This window comes from Hylaeus anthracinus, unplaced genomic scaffold, assembly GCF_026225885.1.
Source record: "Hylaeus anthracinus isolate JK02 unplaced genomic scaffold, UHH_iyHylAnth1.0_haploid 3, whole genome shotgun sequence".
Lineage (NCBI taxonomy): Eukaryota > Metazoa > Arthropoda > Insecta > Hymenoptera > Colletidae > Hylaeus > Hylaeus anthracinus.
Genome location: NW_026535284.1, coordinates 6,314,014 through 6,337,056, shown reverse-complemented (window position 1 = coordinate 6,337,056; position 23,043 = coordinate 6,314,014). Strand labels below are relative to the sequence as shown.

General features: G+C 38.6%; 2 protein-coding genes across 3 annotated transcripts in view; both read right to left on the bottom strand.

The window, feature by feature from the left end:
• LOC128894060 (tyrosine-protein kinase receptor torso-like) overlaps positions 1 to 23,043 on the bottom strand; it is a 296,503-nt gene that overhangs the window by 166,617 nt on the left and 106,843 nt on the right. The window lies entirely within an intron of this gene.
• LOC128894073 (follistatin) overlaps positions 1 to 23,043 on the bottom strand; it is an 81,429-nt gene that overhangs the window by 34,283 nt on the left and 24,103 nt on the right. For both annotated transcript variants that reach the window (XM_054155535.1, XM_054155534.1), the window contains exons 3-5: positions 7,822 to 8,010; positions 6,481 to 6,699; positions 3,889 to 4,125 (exon numbers count right to left, since the gene is read on the bottom strand). In XM_054155535.1, coding sequence (XP_054011510.1) covers positions 3,889 to 4,125; positions 6,481 to 6,699; positions 7,822 to 8,010 — 645 coding nt within the window. The remainder of the gene's footprint in view (positions 1 to 3,888; positions 4,126 to 6,480; positions 6,700 to 7,821; positions 8,011 to 23,043) is intronic.

The window sequence follows — 23,043 nt, the reverse complement described above, 5'->3', positions numbered from 1 at the left end:
GAATGAGAAGACCGAAGAAGATTTCATTTTCCGAGAAGAAAGATCTCATTCTTTGTTCCTGGAAGGTAACGCTATAAACCCGCAGACCAAACTGAAGAAATCTCAACGATCCGTAGAATTGCTGCATTACTGGAGCTATATACAGCCCGAGTTTAGAGAGGGCGAAGAGTACAATTGTCCGGAGGTGAATTCCACATCTCATGATTCAGGAAGAAACATTGACAGCTTTCAAATTAACATAGTTCACATTGTTGAATAGCTTCACCAAGAAAAAGTAAATAGTTTGCTTGCGGTAAATTTCGTGCACTTCCATCTATTTTTTATACATATTTTGTGAATTCCATGATTTGTGAATTGTAAGAGTTCTATATGTTACGAGTTCTATCAAATCCACGAATTCTACGAATTCTATGTAATGGATAAATCTTATAAACTTCGCGAATTCCACGTCTCAAGATACAGGAAGAAACATTTCACAGCTTTTAAATTAATATAGTTCACATTGTTGAATAACTTCACCAAGAAAAAGTAAATAGTTTGCTTGCGGTAAATTTCGTGCACTTCCATCTATTTTTTATACATATTTTGTGAATTCCATGATTTGTGAATTACAAGAGTCCTACAAGTTACGAGTTTTGTCAAATCTACGAATTCTATGTAATGGATAAACCTCAATTTTGTGAATTCCACAAACTCCATGAATTGCATGAATTCTCCGCATCATCATCCCCTACTAATCCTAAAAAAAAGCTCACAACGAGGTGCCGGAATTCCATTTAAATAATTATAGAACTACAGCAGGGGATCGCAGTCGATGACCTGTCTTTTTATATCTCGCAATTTCTCTCCGGTAGCAGGGAATGCGAAAACAAGGCGAAACTTTAGCGAGGAAGATTTTAGCGCGGACAATTCCGATGGAAAAAGGAGGTCGAAAGGTTACTCCTGGTAGACATTCGTGCAGCCAAGGAGTTTGTTATTCCCTACGGAGTCTCTTGTTTGGGCATAACTCCGCTCGGTGACTTTATGGCACCTGTCAGAAGAATTCGGCACTGTGCAAACCAGACAACAATAAGGTACATTCCGATGCGAAGCAGCGGCAGTCTGGCTACTCGCCTGCTCACCAATGAAGTGAACTTTCCCTCCCCTTCCCCCTTTTATTTTTATTCTTTTCCCCCGACTTCGTCCTTCACCCTTTCCTGCTCGCCTCTTTTCCATGAGCGGGCTTCTTTATATCGTATGGCGAATGATACGTTATCGCGTCGATTTTCTGGTTGTATGGTATTTTGCACATGTTGGGAGAATTTATTTATGTATAATTAATTGTAAATAGTAGCGTGCATTGATAATATTCGATGTATCGTGGTCGGAAATGGGTGAAGACTATTCAGAATTTTAAAGTTAATTACTTTGACGAGGTTTCTTCTCTGAAATGTTTTATGTAAATTTGTTTTGAAGTCAGCGTTTATACTTGTAAATGTCTTTGGCGGTACATGGGAAATGTTAAAAGAATGTATTTTTAAATCAGTCAGGGTGATGAAATTGTTTCGATTATGAAAGTGTTTTTCGTTTCACACGTAGAAACTCGTTATTATCGATCCCATCGGACTTCACAAGAGGCACCCTATATTTTACACCCGTTTTCCTTCGTTTAATTGCTCTTCCACGCTACGAGCAACAGGTAGTGCCTTCGAAAGAAAGCACAAAATGCGTTGATAAATGTGGATGGTTTCGCGACGGGGAATTAAACCTTTGAGAATTGCACCAATTCGCATAACAAAACATTATAACCATGTGAACCAAGATAATAATAATTTACAGAAAATAGGTAAAATACAAGAAGTTAAAATACAAATTCATATCGAATTTCACTTGCTTCAGTTCTTCATAAATGAAGCAACACATAAACTGCTACAATCATGCAATACGGTCAAATTTTCAAATGCATTAAAACCTTCATTATATGTTCTTTGGATACTAAATCATTCCATTGTAATAAATTATATTTTCATCAATATAAATCAAATTTTTAATAACCAAGGACAGTGATACCTACATTGTGAGAATTAACTCAAAAACTTTGAATTTAATACCGACTTTTCACTACCATTTTCCAGTTTATAACCCAAGTAAAACTTTGAAATTAAATTAAATTAGACATCAAACATTTTTTATTATTAACATCCATCAATGCTCCTATCGTGTAATTCTATTAATGAGTCAAATATATTGCAAACGATAGATAGTAATTGTTCATAGATGATTAACACGAATAAGAGAGGTATTACTGGACTACAAACTCTATTTTCATAATGACGGAAAGGATTGACGCTTCTGCAGGGAAGCTTAGAAAAAGTTTCCAGACGAAAAACAAACCCAAGGAAGAACAGTAGACAATGGCACGAGGAGAAAGCAGAGAAAGCCAGCCGGAACAGTCGAACAAAAATTCCGAACACGAAGAAAAAGCGTTAAAACGTCGGTAGTCGATCAATCAGCGGACGCTCCTTTCCGTCTTTTCCACCCTCCCTCGTGGATCCTTCAAAACAAGGACTCGAACCCCCCCTCTACCATTCTACCCGACGAAACACAATCCCCGTATCAGCAACTCAACGCCCCACGCCGCTCGATATTTACGATTTCTCTGTGGGTTCATTCGACCGAGATTAAGGTCCGTTTTCACGTGACACAAAGCCGCCACTTTGAGCACCATGCAGTTGAATATCGCGACATTTGTCGTTCTGGAAACTTGAGTGTGACCATATGGCAGAATTAGGCATCAATTCGTTACATTTTTATTGAATCAATCAAACGAATGAAAAACGAATGACAATTTACTGCAGTTGTACTAAATAAAGAAGATTTTTATTTATAGTTAATTTCGGGAGCAGTTAAAATGTCAGACTTAAATTGTAGTTAACATCAGGTGCAGTTAAAATGTCAGACTTCGATTATAATTAACATGAGGTGCAGTTGGGAAGTCAGGTTTCAATTATAATTTAATTTTCAATTATAGTTAACATCAGGTATAGTTGAAAAATCGAGTTTCAATTATAGTTTAACTTGAAATGCAGTTGAAAACGCGGGGTTCAATTATAACTAACTCCGGGTACAATTGAAAAGTCAGGGTTCACTTACAATTAACTTCAATTGTAACGGACAAGTCACATCTTCATTTCAATACAAAAATTAGTTGTCAGCTTTGATTTGCACGAGCCAAGTAGTTTCTTGAAGTTGAACTATATCTAGTTAAATTGACCATAAAAAAATCATCTCATTAACCCTTTGGCCTACAACCACGAGTAAGACTCGTAGTAAGAAATTTGAGCCATAAACAATAAATGGTGTTTCGTTTGGTCTTCCTACCTTCCTGTTTACTATGGCCCGAGGGAGACAGCGTGTAGGTCAAAGGATTAAGAGCGAAGTACCGAACCGACATAATCCCCACTACATAAAATTTCCCACCAAATTCCACTGAAAATATTAAAAACATCCCCCAAAAACCACTCCAAAACCCTCCAAGCTAAAAATCAAAACAAACCGCCAGAAGACAATTCTTACGTCCTCCGGGTAGCTCGACAGGTGAGAACGAGCCTTTACGGGCGGGTGAGTTGTGCACCGCTGTGCTGAAAAACCGACTAAAAAACAGCTAAGGAGAATGCAAAGAGAGGCTAAAGAGAGGCCAAAGAGAAACCCAAGGAAAGGCAAACAGAGGCTAGAAGAAGGGGGGCAGAAAGAAGAGAAAGATCGAAGCAGGGGAACAACGGCTCGTAAAGTCAAAAGGGCCTGGAAGGGAAACACCGTCGAAAGAGCGGGACAGACCTCGGGGGCAAAAGTGGGGGAGACAAAGCAAAGACAAAGAAAGAGGAGCAAGAGCAAAAAGGAGAAACTCACGTTTGCAGTGGCCCTTATAGGCGACGGGAATGGCGCGACCTGCGCGGCAGGCGGCGAGTCGCAGGTGGCAGGCACTCTTGTAGGTGTTTCCGTCGGCCCCGCAAACGGGGCGTGCGGCGGCTCGCTGTTGCGGGGGTGGCTGCGGGCACCTGCGGGCGCACTTCACGCAGTGCGGGCTCAGGTTCTGGTCCAACAGGCAGCTCCGGCCTTGGCCGCACCGGACCCGTGCGCACGAACCTGCTCGACACTTTACACGTTATTACGCACAGTCGTAAACCGCCCCCGTGATAGATGCATGCGACAACCCCTCCTTTCTTGTCTTTCGTGTACGCGCGCCCTACGACCGATTTTCACCACGGGATCACGCGCTTCCGGTCGTAGAGACGATCCCTTCAACGGGGGCCTCGCGTGACTTGGAAGGGCATGGTTGTTCCGGGTTCAAGGGTGTGAGGAAAGGTAACAGTGATAGGGAATAATTAGTATACTTGCTGGTAGGGATCGTGTGAGGTCGTAAAATCGGCCGGAGATCGATTTTTACAACTTAAGCAGACCGCAATTAGGAATTGGACACCTTTTTAGACAAGGGTAGAGCTAGACTTTTCGTTCGGAACCGTACGATATCAGAATTAGGAGGTTCGTATTTCAATAACTTTATTCTTTTTATGTATCTTTGCACGTAATTCTGCAGTGGATGAATTGATTATCATAAGACTTTTTCGTTTCAAGCAGTCATCGTTAAGAGTATTTGGTTTTTCCAATTTGGAAAAAGCCCAGGTACTCGTAACGAAACATATTTAGTGTTGGGACCCCGAGGTGCAACGTCGGCATGTATCCTTAGAGCCGCGACATCCCTGTCGTCCTAGGGATCAGTTACTTGTGCCAATAAAGTAATAACTGCTGTTTTGGTTTACGACCTCACAAGATCCCTACCAGTGACTATAATATTAGGAGGTTGCATTGAAATCCGCTGTTTTTTTTGTGTTTCTTGAGCATTTATTTCAATAGAAAGTATATAAAAGTATCAATCGAAATATTTGCCCTGAAAAGCTACTACTTTTTCCCACTTTTCTGATAAAAGTTGAATTCCGCGACGAAAGAAGGGTTTATCTTTCGAGCTTATCCATTCAGCAACCCAATTTTCAACTTCTTCGTTATTACGGAAATATGAGTCTTCCAAACCATGTTGCATCGATCTGAACAAATGATAATTAGATAACTCCATCAGTGTTTATTTTACAGTTCTAGCAACACGAGGCCGAGCATTGTCGTGGTGAAGGATCACTTTTCGGCGATTTCATGCAATTGATGGTCGTTTTTCTATCAAATTATCGTGTAAACGCTTCAATTGTTGGCAATAACGTTCGGCGGTGACTGTTGCATGTGGTTTTAACAATTCATAAAATACAGTATTCGCAGTAAAATCCACGTATACATAAACAGCAGCTTTCAATGCAACCTCCTAATACTTGTGTGGTATTATTTCATTTTGATGTGTACATGAGAGCATCGATATTATAGAAAATTAACCCTTGGGTTAGTTCTCTCTGAGGGGATATGAAGCTAGCAAAGCCAAAAGTGCACGATTCTTTCTTAAATTGAAATATGTCTTGAAAGAGTCTCTTAGGGGTAGAAATTAATTCTGTACAATTTCAAAGTAGACTTACCATTTTTTTTTGTATAGAAAAATCGTACTGTTTTTAATCTTTCCTCGATTACGACTCCAAGAGAGCTATATACTCGTGAAAACAATATGTAGAGAAATTTAATTAATTTCTACAGCTAATGTAATCGAAAACACACCGAGAGGGGTGTTTGTTTACTGTTTGGGGAATTATTTTATTATTTATTCTACGAGTATGTTTCGAGTGCGACATACGTGTCTGTTTAGTCTATGTGTTTGTGTGTATGTGTGTGTATGTAAAAACATAAAAAATGATTACCTATCAATTCTTTTAATGTTTCATGAATATTCAGTCAAAAATTAAATACAAATATTCAATATTCAATTTGCTATCGATAAGTGCATTCAGAAATGTAAAACAATTGAAAGCAACTACAGGGTTCAATTAGTTGCAATAATTTTTAACTACACACGAGCTTTCCAAAAGCTAAAATGCTCAACTTCACGAAACAAACAGAAGACAGAGTCATGTTATAAACATTATTACATTATCTCAACAAATGTCTTAATATTTAGCTAAAACTAAACAATTCTCAGGAAGTGCAACGTACTTTCTGAAAGGCTCATGCATCTTATCTATATCATTTCTGTAACGTTATACACTTTTCTCGATGCGAAAATTGACCATTGAGTTATTGTTCTATAAACAATAGGACGTAAACTGTGTATGTGTACTTAAATCGATGTTTGCATTCGAATGCCTCCGAGAATTCCATTGTGGATTTCCACTACACGCGAATGTGGTCTGCATTACTGCTCACTAGAAGAAAGGAGCTATACTTCATAATTTACTGTTTCTTAAAAAGAAAGCGCAGCGAGCAAGAACGTTCAATCCGAAACGGCCCAGTCGGAAGCGATTCAATTGCAATTGTGGTCGTGATAATGATTCTAACTCGTTCATACATACTCACTTTGGCAGTGGCCCTTATAGGCAACCGCTAGCTCGTGGCTTCCCTTCTTGCACGCGCGTTTCTTCAGCCTGCACAGATTCTTGTAGCTCTTTCCGTCCGTCCCGCAAACTGGACCACCGCCTCTTGGCGCCTTGCACTCGGGGCTACACACGCACCTTGGCCTTCCCCTGCGCACCACACACTTCTTCCCTTCTTCACACCTCACTTCTGCACAGCTTTCTGTCGAAAGAAATGACCTCTGAGTTACTTGAACGAATTACTGGCGATGATTCTTTGCTCTACACCATGGTGGGTTTGTAAACTAGCGTGTACGCGCGAGAAGAATGCTATAAACCACCCCTGGGACGCGCCACGCCATGGTGGTCTTGGAAAGTACCGTGTGTACTCGCGAGGAAAGTACTATAAACTCCGCCCCGTCATTTAAATCCTCCAGCATGCGTATGAGCAAGTTTTTCTGGCGGTAATTAACGATAAAAATGGATTTTTTGGAAGCTTACATTGAGTAAGGGTTAGTGATTAAATATTAGTTGACAAAAGTGGATTATTATACCAAAAGGATTAAAGTATATAAAGATTGCTTTGTAAATGATTGTGTGCCAGGGTGAAAATGTACACAATCATTAATTAATCTACATATTCTGTAGATGGAATTGCATATATCAAAAATGGTAAACAGAAATGGAAAAATTAATGAAAAATTGAAGAATGTATTGTTTCCATAAGTATTAAAGAAAAGTAGACTTAGGTGATGTTAAAAGTTGAGAAATCCTGAGGTTGAAAAGTATATTCTATTTTTGATCTTGAAAAGACTTGAGCCAATCAGTCGAATAAGCTGTAAACAAGTCGCACTTTAAGTGAGGGTAACATACGCGATTAGTTTCCAGAACTCTTCTACGTTCCACGAATCAAACAATCATTCCTCTAAACGGTTCGTTATGCGAAACTGTTAGTGCACCGTCCAGAATACAAACAAACAGGAAGACATTGGTAGAACGGTCACGTGCGTCAATAAACTAACGAAGCATTTATGTGTGCCAGACATTGACACTTAAGACAAGAAAAGAAGCATTTTTAGAATTTTTTTAAAAATTTCAGAATTCATATCCTTTGGATCATATTCTATTTATCATAATTTATACTATATGTTGCTTGTAATAATACCCTAAAAAAAAATATATACACGAATATAAGTAATATTTCATATAAATTATAATATAATATATGAATAAATGTATATAAATATATGAAAATCAGCATGCTAAAGCAATAACATAACATAACTTAGAAATTATCCGTTTCTCGTATGACGAATCCACCTGTCGAATGAATTTGATCGATTACCTCTGCAAGGACGGCACTGAACACCTCCATTGAGCACGCCCCAAAAAAACAGCTTCTCGCTATTGAGGTCTTCCTCGGAGTACGCGGTCGCCGCCGCCGCGTTCGACGCGCAACAATTCTCCTTTGTCACTCGTTGCGACAACAATTCCTTGCAGCGACCGTTGCTGATAGAAGACCAGCACATACCGCCTGCAACATGCCAACAAAAACAGAAATGTTTACTTCCTTGCGTGTCATTCCTGCTGGCCTGAGGGAAACTTTCAGTTATCATTGATTTTATCGAAGAAATATAGCGAGTGAAGTTCAACTGGAATTAATAGAAAATGTATGACGAATGGAGTCGGATTGAATTTCATAGTAAATGAAGTTCAATTAAAATTAATACAAAATGTTAACCTTTTGCACTCGAGAGGTGACTCCCAGTCACCACTAGGTTTCCTCTAGGTTTAATTTCTTTGGAACTCAAAGTGTCAATAAAACGATTGTCATTGAGGCAAAAGTGATCTGATTCTCAAATCTCAAATTAGAGATCTCATTTCCGAAGTCAATCTAAGCTTACCATTCGTGACAATAGAATACTAAGAAAGCATCTAGAGTTGCTGATAGATACAAGAAAAAAAGGCCTCGAGTGCAAAGGGTTAATACTAAATGAATTTCATATAATCGATATAACTAATCAAGTCGAACTAGGTGTCACGCATAGAATATAATAAACTAAGTCGAACTAGATTTTATATCAGAAATTTAGCAGATGCAGTTTAATTGGGTTTCGTAAAAAAAAATACCACGAATGAAGTCAAACAAGACTGAATACAAAAAAAATACAACGCATAAATCTCCCTCTGCTTATCACAGAGGGCCATTGACCATTACTTTCGATCTTCTTTGGTTACAAAAAGTATATTTATGAATTATTCAAACTTCAATATTTCCAACCTAAACCCTCCTCTCCTAATATATCACTATACTGACTTTCTTATAACACTGACCTAACAAATGAATCAATTTAAAGCAATATCACGTTCAAAGAAGCTCTCCAATTTTTATACAACAAAAAGAAGATGAAACCAACCATGCAATTATATCATAAAGTCTGCCAACAGTTTCCTCGGGCGAATGAAATCGTCATAAATCACAGGACACGAGTACACAGTAACAGACGAACCAGGAAAGACCAGTAATCTCTCGAAAACCGCTGCAGAAAAAACCCGGGGAACCTTGAGGATCCCGAGCATCGCCAGGATTCGTCCCCGAGAGATTTTTTTCATTCCTGTTAGCACCCGTAATCGCAGCCATAACTATGCTCCGTGTGTAACGCAAAGCCGCGTGCACGCGTCTCTTTTTAACGGATGACAAGTCGTCGGGATTAGTATTCTCGGAACGTCGAATTAATGAGACGCGTCGCGGGGAAAATTCTTCTAAGGACTTTTAATTAACGCCGTCTACGGAGGGTTAATTGTGAACGTTTAAAAAAAAAAAAAAAGAGGAGGGGAAGAAAAAAACTGGAACAAGGCTCCGCCGCGAAATCGACGGGCGTTCGTTAGAAAGCTTGACGCGCCGTGTCATAACATTGCAAAAGGAACGTTGCTCGCGATAAAAATTACACGTGGACATCCTTACTCAGTCCAGATGCGATAAAACATGTTGGATCTCTGATATCACGAGAAGAAACGGAACTGGACTTTCTGGAATGGAATCTTTGCTCTTTTTCCCGATCATTAAAGTACATTTTTAACCGTAGATTTATCGTGATTGCATGTTTTCTGAATTGTGATTTTATTTTTCTCAGAGTTTTTGCAAACATTAATTTGTTGGTATGTACAATTCGTGGAAGGTGTCGTTTTCACATCGAAAAGAATATATAAAATCGCAGTCACTCCAAACTTGTTTATGAAAATATTTTAACGGAGCTGACTTCTTTATACACACATTTACATTCAATAATTTCAAATAATCCATAAAATATCCGACAAATATCTTTGCACGAATATTTCGTAACTTACGACTTCCATAAGTATAACAAATTATTTCTTCAGAAGTACCTTGAAAATTATTCGCTGCAGCAAGGCTCGCTATTAAAAATAAACATAAGAAACTTTCCACAAGCAAGATGTCTATTATTACATCTATTATTTTTGGATGGAATTTTCACGTCGCGTTACGCGTCAACTATTGACAACACGAAAGAAACATGAAACTTTCCTCCGGACAATTTCCTTACTTCCATATTATTGTTAGCTAACAACCGCATTTGCATTATACTCGATACTTGTTGAGATACGAAAAACAAAAACGAAAGACAAACTTCGTTCACCTATGCAATTACGAATGCAGCATATTTCATCCGTAATTTTTAGCGATTCGATGCGCGACAAAATCTATCAGCTCGATCGAGGAATATTTTCCTGATGTCCTTGTGTATTTTAGTCTGAAGTGGCTGGACGGTAGGTTTGGTCTGCGGTCTCGAGTCGCGAGAGAACGGAAAAGTAAAGTACTTTTCTGCGCTATGAATTCGTAAAGGAAACCCGTCCCGCGTGAACTCCGTGTGCAAGTACTTTGGCTTGTATGATCAGCACACACGGACCTCGTCCAATTCCTGGCTACAAGTTAGGAATAGTCGACATTGTTTGCCGAACTCTCCATCGACTAGGGTAAAATTCCTCGAAGACGAAGAGTTAGCGGGTATGCTAACGTCTACGCCACAATGAGCCTCGCAACGAACGTACTAATTACTTCCACTTTCGATTGTGTGTATTTAAATAGCGCTCGCATGCGTTGCATAGAAAATACACCGCGTCGTTCGTCTTCCACCAGGCCTGAAAAATACCTGCCGGTAGGAAAATTATGGCTTCAGTCTGTTATTGATATATCGATTATTTCTGTTTACTTTTATGTAACGCATTCGATGAATTAATTGCTCCTATTAATGATCAATCAATTTTTACTTTTTTATTATTTTCATTCGGCTAATTTACTAAATTAATTGCATTTATTAGTTCTTCATGACGCAATTATTATCTCGCATTCAACGAATGGATTATTTATATGTATTATTTTTATTCAACCTCTTCAGTAAATTCATTACGTCTATTCATTCTGACGAACTAATTCTTATTTTTATTGAATGAACTAAGTATTTATTGTTACGTTTATAGTGACTACAAAAAAAAAACAGATTTGTTTAATAGCTATTTTACGTCACGTCATTACGTTATCAATTTTTTAAATTAAAGGAGGTCAGGAATAAGCAATTATTCCTTTTCAATTATAGAAAATATATATCATACATATCACACGATTCTTACGATTTATATGAATCACCTTGAATAAAAGGAGCTTGAAACCCAACGATTTCAAAGAAGTATACAAGCAGCTACAGGATTCACAATCGCATTTGAATCATGCTGCTCGTACATCAACAGATCCGTATAATGATCTCTGGTTACTTTCCTGATATTTTCTTTGACTGCAGCCAAAGAGCAACTCGTGCGTCGGTAACAAAGCCGCGTGCTGAAAACGAGTTTATAAAGCGATTATGGTCGTACGAGGTTGTAACAACAAACGTCATTGAACGGTTACGAAGGAATCCCCGATCGGATTAGTTAATAACGCCGGTCGCGGTTGCAACTATAATGTTAAATGAAACAATTTGAAACTGTTTCATCGTTGCCGTGAGCGCAGCCGTGTAACTGTGCGAAACGCTGATAAACAAGAATCGAAAACGTTTCCAGGGTCGATTTCACAAGTATTAATAACGAAAACGGTTTATTTGATCGGACAATTCATTTATAATTCTATTCTTAGTGCAAGCGTAATTTGGTAGATTAAACAATGATGGCAAAGGTACGAGCAATTTTGTATATTTATTAACTTCCCGATTTATAGGGAAGTTATTGTATTTGCCCCTAAAATGAAAAATCGATTTTTTCAAGGTCATTGGAGTAATTTTAGCCTATTTTTAACAAATTGTTCGCGCGTGTGTGTGTGCGTGTGTGCGTATGTATGTACGTATGTAAACAAATTTTTCGTTAACATTTTCTAAAAAACTAATAGCGAGATCAAAATGATCGACGATGCGATCGATATGTATCAATCTAACTTAGAGCTGGGTAGATTTTGTTCTAATTCGGTCCAGTAGTTTTTTAGTTCTTTTTTAAGAAAACTTAACTCAATAACGCAATCTAAATGGGAGAATATAAATTTATGAGCGAATAACTAAACGGAAATAATACATATACATATATTACTATTATTACATTTGCATGCATATGTATAACACATGTATATATATTTACATACAGGGTGCTCGAAAAGTATGGAAGCAGTCAAATATTTCCAGAATGGAACATTTGTGAGAAAAATGGTTTAGAGAAATGTTTTAGGGTTTCAAAAATTCTATCGAACGATCGTGCCCGTTTGACCTTCAAAGGATCGGTCAAAGTCACGTCAAGGTCAACATGATTTTTTTAATTGAACACCTCATTTTTTATCATGCACTGTGAAAGCTGGCTATGAGACCTTTTCAAAACACTAGTTTCAAACATATTTTTATTCGCGATAGATGGCGCTGTAATCGGAAATCGGGAAGTTCTTTGTGTGACCCGTAAAGGGTCGCACACGAAATAAACATGAATATATGAATATATATAAATATATGAATTAAGCGAGCAACAATAACCAGCTAGTTACTCATTATTTTTACAAGCGAAAAGGATGAAGGTAAAAGTACATAAGTTTAAATAAGCGGCACAAAATTGGCCAAATGTCAGTGAAACACTAGCGCCGCCAAGTGGGAAGAGCCGTTCGGTGCTGCGCAAGGTATATGCGCGGCTGTTGAGTAGATGGCGCAGAGAGAAAGGGCGAGAATGAAATCAAAGAGGAAGGGAAGTGATGGTGTGGTTTTGCGCTATGGCGTAAAAACTGCGGGACACGCGTGAGGAACCAGAATCGAGACGTCCCTGAGAGACAATGGAACACCTCGGGCACCGATTAATCACCCCGCGATAATGCCATCGGAAACCGCCAGTCCTCCATCTCCCCCCGAGCTTGGGTCAGTGTCTGGCAGTCCTCCTTGCCTTCCTCCTCCAACCCTCTTGTGCTAGCTAATCTTTAAAAAAATGTTCGTGAAAAATTGTAATGTGTAAGTTTAGCAAACAAAAAATTATTCGTGTTCTCAAATTCATCAAGAAAGCGCTACATATTTGCTAAAACTTGTTACCTGATAAGCAAGTTTGTTACGAAATTAATTATAGCAGCACAAATATTCTGATTTATAGTACAGCATTATAATTTTTACAAATCTTTTAAATAATGTTTTAATTTTATTTCAATTTTGATGTAATAGATATCATAGGTTGTATGTCAAAGTTTCTAGGATTTTGAAACAAGATCCCCTTGTTAGTTACAGGAAAATTAATGAAGGGATAATGTAACGTAATTTATGGTAGAATTTCAGGAGTTCGTTATGTCACTTTCTTATAGTTACACGTACGTGCATTGGCCCCAGGTAAACACATAACTAAAGCGATTCGATACTACGTTTTCTGGCGAGCGACTTTCGCTTATCATTTTTTACCGCACCGCGTGAAATTCGAGATTCTCGAGCCTTAAAGCATGCGTCGGAGTTAAATTACTATGTTTAATTGTACGAAACTACTGAGTGGATTGAATTCTGTCCACTCTCCTTCAGTTTCCCGTTCGACGACGTTCGAACCCAAAACAACTGCTTCAAAGATTCAGATAGACGGCGAATAAAATTCAAAATAGGATAAAATGATACAGTTCATAGTTATTTTCATACTTTTAGCAGTATTATATTAGAATAAAACCATGATATTCTTATACCTTTAATACTATTTATATACAATAATATTTATATATATATTTAATAATATTTTAATTCAGTTTTAAGGTAATACCTCATAATTTTAATCGAATATTAACCCAACACCACATTAATTTAATACTGAAAGAATTAGTAGCTTCAGCTATCAGTTAAAACTTCGACAATGTTTAGTTGCATTGCTCCACTTTAAACCAAAAGAATATTTGTTTCCCTCGCAAACATTTGTTTAAATCTCTCAATAATTTTAATATCGATGATGCACATATTGAACCACTCGAACCAAAGTCAAAAATAGCTATTTAATGAAGCGATAAAATGACGAAGGAAAGGATCGAGCAAAAGGTTCGAGAGAAGATTAGTTTTATAGCTAATTACTTTGAACTGTCGAGTGGCGGTAAAACGGTTACAGCCTGAAGAGTTTTCGTGCAAAGCGATTTGAACGGTGGCCAAAAGTACGGTCTTTGAGTTAGACGTTCTAGGTTTCGCGGCACAGGTGAGGAAGTTCGTGTTCTAACCCAAAAAAATTTCTGTTTGGCTAGACCACGCTAACCGCAAGAAGGATGAGTTGATAGAAGAATGGCGCTTTGTTGCTGACTAAAATAGCCCCAGAACCTTTCGAACCCAGCACTGTTTTCGAATGGTTCGTGTTACGGGCGGGAATAAAAATAGTTTTATAATCATGCAGCACAGTGAGTGGCGAATATTCGAGCCATGAGGTTATTGCATTATAGTTTCAGCTTTGGAAAATTGCGAAAATTTCGTACCGAATATCTGAGGATGCTGTTACCAAGGAAACAAATTCTATGAGAAATATAGGCTTTAAAATTTTGTTTTCTAAGAAAACATAAATAGTATGGAATATACCTGACTTTTTATTCTAAATGAAAAGTGTTTACTATCAAGCATGGATGATATTCAAGTGACAGATATTCAAATAATAATTTCATATATAATCATATAATTAATTTGAGGGGAAAAGTTTCTAACTTTTTTGAAATATAAAATTATACCAATACTAAGAACTGATTAATTTTGCTGCAGAATAGGCGAGAATGTGAAAACAAACGATACAAATTGTCTCGCGTGTGCCTGAAGATCTAATTAGATAAAAGAGCAATACGCCGAGGTGTTAGAGTGAAAGACTGATGTGACAATTCTTAGAAGAGGCTACCCTCATTTCCGAGCTCGTCTTTGCCACTGACCTCCCTTAACGTCGCGCGAAATGCCTTTCACACAGACGAAAATCAACCAGATCCTATTTTTATTTCGGTCAAAGAACGACCGAGTTGCTTTAACGATCTTCATCGAATCGACTAGTTTTCGATTTACGTGCTTTCCCCTCGATAGAAAGATTTTACAATCTTGATACAGTCACCTGGCAATGTACGTTGCGAAATCGTTCCAACGTTGAGAAATGCAAGGTTGAAAGAATATGGTAAAACGACCTGTAAGAAACTTGTCACAGATACCTGTTACACATTCTTCTCGTCGTTGGCGTTAAAGACTAGATCCTTATCATTAATTGATTTTTAATGAGAAACTGTGCCAGAATGGAATCTTGATTTCGAAAAATTTAATTCTAACAAATTAGCTTCAAAAATAGTCACTTTGGTTAAAATATTGTGAACTTCAAAGTCTTCCTCAACTTTCACAATTAATTCCTTTTTAGTAAGTAATTACGCAAAATATTCTGATTAAATGGAATTTAAAAATTCTTTGAAATTTAGTCTTAAACATTTGCACCTTGCATAAATTCTTATTGATTTATTGATATTCCTCTGCAATGAGTAACTTTTTTCCAGTACGTTAGAAAGGATCTAATCTTGTCATGCTACACAACGTTTCCAAAAGATGAAAAAAGAAGTATACACGTGGAATCGAGTAACCTTCTCCTTTTCGAAGACAGTCAAAAAATATTTCTACAGAAGACAAAAAATGAAAAAATTTAGTGATCTTTATTATGTTTATCTATTCCTCGTTTGTTCAATCTGTTTTCCAAAGAGGTCTACATCAGAAAATTCTACCGTTACATTTTTCGTAACAGAAATTATCGGGCGATGGTTCTTATTACGCACTGAATCCTATTGCCCGTGTGTATCCACCTTACATAATAATCGATACGATCGTAACCACACGAACCGCGTATCTCTGATCTATCGGCTACTACCATGCGAGAGACTTTAACACTGGAATATTTAAAAAACCTCTCGCTAGTCGAGGTTGAAGTTAAAATTATTCCGAGCATTGTAAACTCTCGATTTCTGCAAATATTAAATAGTACGCGTCCGTTAAAATACATTTCTTATGAACGATAATAAAATTATGATTCAAAGTAATTTCACATTTGGAGTATACGGAATGAAGCATTTAAATCAGACATTCTAACATTGATATATTTGGACTTAGAAGAACAATCTGAAAGAAGACTTACTCAATTTTAAATGGAGTAACGTGAGGTGCCGTTTTGTTAACTCTAACTGGGTGCTTCAAGGACAGTTCAAGGTCGCCATTATCTTTTTAATGGGACTATACATTTGTTTACTTGATTTATAATAGGGATTTTTAAGATAGGTCTAGTAAAATCATTATTGAAGGTCGTTGAAGGTTATCAGAGATCATCGAAGACAAATATTTTGTTTCGATGAACGAATGGATCCATTTGACCTAAAACAGTCCCAAATATCTCTTTATTCGTTATTTAGTGTCTTCTTTGATGGCAGTATTTCCCTATTCTATTTTTCTCAATAAATACTTGAAAGTGTCAAATAGTAAATATGTACCCTCAGGGGCTGTAGATATGTTTGATTGTAGCTACAGTACGGGCTTAGCGATCCCGAGGTACCCGAGCTATAAAGAGGGACCAATGGGCCCTAACGGACGTCTAAAGGAATGTCGTGTAAGAAGTTAAGGATTAATGAAAAGAAAATATAAATGTGGTATGGAAAAAGACACATGTGGAAGATTGGTGATTAATAAGAAATAAAATTGGACCAATAGATGCAATAGTCGACATAAAACAGATTACGTACCTTTATAAAATAAAGAAACAAACACAGTAAACATAAGCCTCCCTTCGATACATCAGATTAACCAATAAGACAACGTTCAAATTAAGGAAAAGTCGTTACACCCAATATACTTCAAGCGGAAAAGAATCATCTAAACAAATCTGAAAAATTAGTTATTTTTAAACTTTCATTTTACACCAACTCCCAGACCCTCCCTCGTAAATGTTAGGCACCATCCAAGCTCCAGAGTTACGGAAACACCCCGACCCAGAAATAACCGTCGGGGTCATTTCATTTCGTTCATCCCCGATCCTCCCCGATAAAACTGACTTCGCAGCCCGTGGGGAATTATAATTAGTAATTCGTCGGACGTCACGGATTACGACGGCCGATGGCGGAACTGCGGCAGCTTGTTACGGAGCGAAAAGGAAAGTCTGGCAAACACGGAGCATTAATTCTCAGCCGCGGCGTGTCTAGACCGCGACACAGCCACCGTTTGGCCCAGTTACGCCCTTCTTCCTCTCCCTCTCTCTCTTCCTCCCCCGGTCTATCCCCAGTTTCCTCATCCTTCCCTTCGCGTAATGCACTCTGTCGACCCTCCCCCCCCCCCGCCCACCTCCTACTCCCCCGGCGGCGGGATGGGATTGTTTGCCCCCTCTCGCAGTTCGCGGAGAGCCACCAAGCCCACTGTACTCCGGAGCGTCGCGACTCCGGCGTCGTCTAGAGTTTGTTATTTGCGAGCTTGGCCCAGATGAACGCGAAACTTTGAGCCAAGTCTTCTTTCACACTCTCGAGTCCTTCCGCTTCTCTGCTTGCGTCATCCCCCCTTTCCCCCTTAGCGCGCCTACAGAGAGTATTTTTCGCGGACTCGCGTTTGTCGGGTCACCGACAACCGTTCTGGCCCCTTTCTTTAATGCCACGTATGTAGGTATTCCCAGTTCGCCGAGATCGGGAAAACGGAGACCACTTTTCGCTAAGGGACGCGGCTGGAGGGCCACTGGTAAGGTTAGGGCGGTTTTTGGTAGGGGAAGATGGAGATATAAGGGGGTTGTACGACGCAGGTTGTAAGGGGGTAGAAGAGGACTAATTGAAGGTAATTGGGGCTTCGGGGTGGCGTGGTTGGAGGATATTTATTGGGATGGACCTCTAGATTTTGGAATCTTTTGTTTCGGTTGGATGGGAGGAAGGAAGAACGGATGACTGTGACTGTGTAAATGTCAGAGTGACACTTATGGGGTCATTAAAGACGCCGATCTTTTATGTCACATGGATTTATTCGCGGGATCGAGGAAATGGAGACTGCTTTCAATGAAGTGGCAGAAACAAAGTAATAATTGCAGAATATCTATTAGGAATGGACCTCCAAACTTGAGAATCTTTCATTCCATTCAGATGTGATATAAGAATAGAGTTCCCTATGACTCCATAACTGTCACTTTTGAGTGTGCACTTATAGAGTCATCAAGAATTTTTTACTTCAATATCACATAACTTTTTTCATAAAATTGAGGAAATGGAGACTCGTTTCAGAGAAGTGGCAGGAACAAACTATTTAGTATTTGTAACCATACTATTGATTGACAGGTCATTGGTAGCCTTCTAACCACTTTTGAACAAGATCGATGTGGGTTTGAGTTAATGTGATAATTAAAGCTTTAAAGTGATGTGGGTGAAGAGTACTTCTTAGGAATGTCTAGGTTTCAAAATCCGTTATCTCATACGCTGTATGACGTTAAAGAACAGAATTCCTGGTGACCCTGTAACCATCACTCCTGAGATTGATTTAAAGAACTCGTCTTTTGGCAGTACTTTCTGTCACTCATGTTCATCATATCCTCAACAATATTATAACCCATTTTCTAAATTTCATGTACCTCTACTCTGGAAAAAAAACGAAACTGTATCCTTCGATGTTCACTCAGAAAAAGTACTCAAATTCCAGAGAATAATTAAACTGATCTCAATTTTAATAAAATGTATGGTTGAAGAGTTTGTGTATTTTAATATTTATTTTGCTTGTCGTTTGAAATTGTTATGGACCATTAACTGTCTAGAATTATACAGTTAGGGTGTTCGATCGAAACAACTGTCAAGGTCAAACTACACGTTATCACTACTCGAATAGGTATTTATCGTCGCGCGAAACGGTCGCTTTAAGTCGCTTAAAGCAGATGACGCCGAGCAGAACCAAGGTTCTTAAAGTATACAGAAAATGGTATTCTAAAGCTACAAATATCCAAAACCCTTTTAATTCGTTTAAGTGTAATAAAAACTAATATCTCCATTGCTCTTACTCAATAGTTGAATAGTATACACGTTGAAAGTAATATTAAACATATTCTATAAACTTCATTTGAAGGAATTGTGTTATTAAAAAAAAATGTTAACTAGATTGAAGTTAACAGAAATACCATACTTCCACTGCGGTATCTCTGATGAAAAATATTTAAATTAGATTTCTACATGAATGTTAACTTTACGTGATAACAAATATATTGCCCAAGACTGGCTCTAAACATATTGCTTTTTCTTCATTAACAAATACACTTTCTTAAAAATCATGAACAATTGCAAACTAGACTAGAACACGTCTCAAGAAGTAAAAAATAATCGAACAGACCCTGCGACTACCCATTGCAACAACCCAAACGAATCTTCACACCCATAACGACACAACAATAAAACCATACACAAAGAATCCTCCCAATATAAGGTATCATACACCACCTTCATCAAATACTTTAAACCCACGCCATCCACAAAGTCTTCAAGTAAAATGAATTCCTCCAACGTCCACCCTACCAAGCATCATTCTTCTCTGAAATCTGAAGATGCAGATAAATCGACATCGTTTGTTCCCCGGCATAAACCGCTTGTGCGTTTAGCGAGCACCTTACGATCCATCGCGGAAGACGATTTTCGCGAAGTGGAAGATTCGGTCGGTTGAGCACCACGCTTGTCGGACAGTTTTATCGTAAACAGGAGGATAATGCGATCCAGTAGGAAAAATCGTGGAAGACTTATGGGTCTAGACTCGAGGTTCTAGGCTCTAGCCTCTAGGCAGTACAGGCACGTCGGTATGCGAGATACAAGCTGCCGATTAAAGCGCCTATCCGTTCCTGGTGTGTGTACACTTTGCTTTTGCCAGCGGATGCATTCTCGTGGCTTCGAAAACTGGGAATTTTTCCACCGGGCCCCCCTTCGCTAATTTCTCTTATCGGCTAATGATAGAAAATTATAGTGTAGACGTTATTTATTGGGTCCTCTTCTATTATTTGATTTATCTGGAAGTGAATGGGCATGTATATGGATAAATTTAGGTTTTATTTTAGAGAAAGGTCGTGGGTGTGCCGTGTTTAAATTACTGTTATGAACTGAAGGCTCTTGAACTAGGAAAAATTTCTATCGATTCTATGAGATTCTATTCGAATAATAAATTATGTTGTTAACCAATTCGTTGGATACACAAATTTATTCTAAAACTATAGCTTTAGAAGAAGGTTCATCGTTTTCTTGAGCTCGTGGCACAGTTTAGAAGACGACTCATAAAATGCTTGAGCCTGTGACAACTGTTGACAAGATATTCGTAATCCTACCCGGAGTCGTATCACAGTTCAGAAAATGTATGCTATTCTTGGTAGCATTGCACAATTTATAAGGAAGTGTACAATCTTCCTAACTTTTAGCACAGTTCAGAAGAAAACACACATCACAATCTTCATATGCTTATCCCACAATCAAGAAGAAAATTAAATGGTTAGCATAACCAGTAGTTTCAATCGTGAATAATTATTCTATTGGGTTGTCCAGAAAGTTCGTGCCAATTTTTAAGAAAAATTCAAAGGCACATTTGAATTCTGATATATATTTATTGAATTATATAAATACCATTTTGTTCCACGACCTTTCCACCTTTTAAGGGATGCGCCCACGTTAATTGTTTTCAACCATTCCAATATAAACACTTTCTTCACTTGACTTTCCAGACAAACTGATAATAAATCTTGTGACCGTGTTACCATGCTGAAAACTTGAAAAGTTTAACGAAAATTAACCCTTTGCACTCGAGAGATGACTCTCAGTTCACCATTAGGTTTCACGCAGCAAATCTATCAGCAATAATGTTTAATTTCTTTGGACCTCGAAATGTCAATAAAATGATTGTTGGTGGGGTAAAGATGACCTGATTCTCAAATCCTGATAGCTTAGCATTCGTGGCAATAGAATGCTAAGAAAACATCTCGAGTTGCTGGTAGATACTAAAAAAAAGGCCTCGAGTACAAAGGGTTAAATACTGCAATATTAATCCTTCCTTCCCTATCGAAACGCTCAAAATTACTTTTAACCCGAATACCAATATCCTCAACGAAGCGAATAACACTTGTCTCGTTCAGGTAATCCTGAAAATCTCCGCCATTAGCGTTACCTTAATATTCCATCCTGGAACGCATTTGCACGGTTTGAAACGCATTGAAACGGATGGCATTTATATCGACAAAGAGAGCCTCGGTTTCGGCCGGAATCGTGTTTCTTTAAAGTTGAAATCGATCGCCGGGAGGGAACCCAGGCAAAGATTTCCTCCGCGGCAAGGGAGAGAACGTTAAACGTCGCTCTTCCTATGCAAAACACTTTGATGCATTCATATCGATAGAGTTTAACGAGAGAATAGAAAGCACCGCTCTCGAACAATTCGTCTTTAGAAAACGCATTTCGAAGCCATCAAGATATTCCAACCCGTACCTTTTGTTCGCTGTAACGGCACAAACGCGCGACGAGCTCGCGAGGGGACACCTTGTACATTTGACTCGCCGGTGCGTTTAGGAAAGCCGCGCTTCCTGAAAAGCATAATGATCGGTGCCGAGTGATCGGAACCGAGATAAGTGTCTTCCGGTGTTATCCCGCACAATGGGAAGACCTAAACGTGCGAACGAGCAATGGGAACAATGAAAACGCGGCTCTCGCATGTGGCCGAGCGCACACGCATGCAGGACGCCGCGTGAAATTGCAGAAAGGAAAGAGTTACGGTTTGTGGACCATGAAAAACACGAGTTATCATGGGATTTTCGCACAGGCTTTTCGTATGCTTCAATCTTCTTCGACCAATTTCTCAGGATAGTTAAGGGTTTAGTCGGGAAAATGAAAACGGACATTTTCTTGTGTGTTTCTTTGAAGGTATTAAATAATAAGTTTTCTTAATGAAATTTAAATATATTACAGAGTATGTGTCAAAGAACTCTAAACAAATTTATGTTTTAAAGAACGATTGATTCATTTCGTCGTACAGGCGATGGCGTGGGTGGTCACTTGGTTTGCGGTGAGCAAGATTTTTTTAAATTGGTTTACCTGGAAACAAAAATAAAGGTAGATTTAGAAAGTATATTAGACTAATGGGTCCCTAATTGAAGGATTTTTTATTTTTTTATATGCTTTTCTTTTTATTCTGTATATAAACGCTTAACACTTTCGCTGCGGACGAAAAGAAGTAGCTTTGCGCTGGGAGCTGCAATTATGATATTTTTTTAATGAAAAATTTCTTACAAATGTTCTAATATGATTATTTTGAATAACATATATTTGTGGTAACTTATTTTATATATAATATGATTGCCGAACAAAAATAATGAAAACTGAATAATAATAAAAAGAACCATATATTTTCAGTTGGACGCACATGTGTATCATCCGCAGCGAAAGTGTTAATTTTACAGTAAAAATTGAAGTTTAACTTCAAATGTACGGTATTACCGGTCCAGGGATCCGGTTAGTCTACTATATTCTCTAAATCAACCTTTATTTTTGTTTTCAGATGACCCAGCGTAAATTTTGTGTTCTCTATTGTGGACGCCAGGTCTGAAAGTGTTGATGCAAAGAAATCGATATTCATTTTTTAAACGTCTTCGACAGTATCCATCATGTTTACCGAGTATCGAGGACGTCGCGGAGGAGTCCTCGTTCGCGCTCGTCGGCGTGAGCGTATGTATCCCCGCGAGCCTTTTCCGGGGTAGCGATCTCGCCTGGGCCCCGATGAAATAACACGGGAGGAGTATCACGGGATCGGGCGACAGCAGGTGGTAAAAAGATCGGTACCCGGCCGAGCAAACGCTGCGCAGGCATTCGCGACGTGCCGCAGGGAGCCGAGTTCTTGCCTCGCCAAGACGGGCACGCGGTTAGTCATCAAGGCCCAGAGATTGTTCCCGCGGACGGCGACCCGACCGGTTGACCAAAACCACAAGCTTCCCTCCCTCCCTTCCCGTCAGGTTCGTTCGTTGTACGCTCCTCGGCGCTCTCCTTCTTATCTCTTTTCCTACTGTTTTGCTCTGCTTCTCTCTCTCTCTCTCTCTCTCTCTCTCTCTCTCTCTCTCTCTCTCT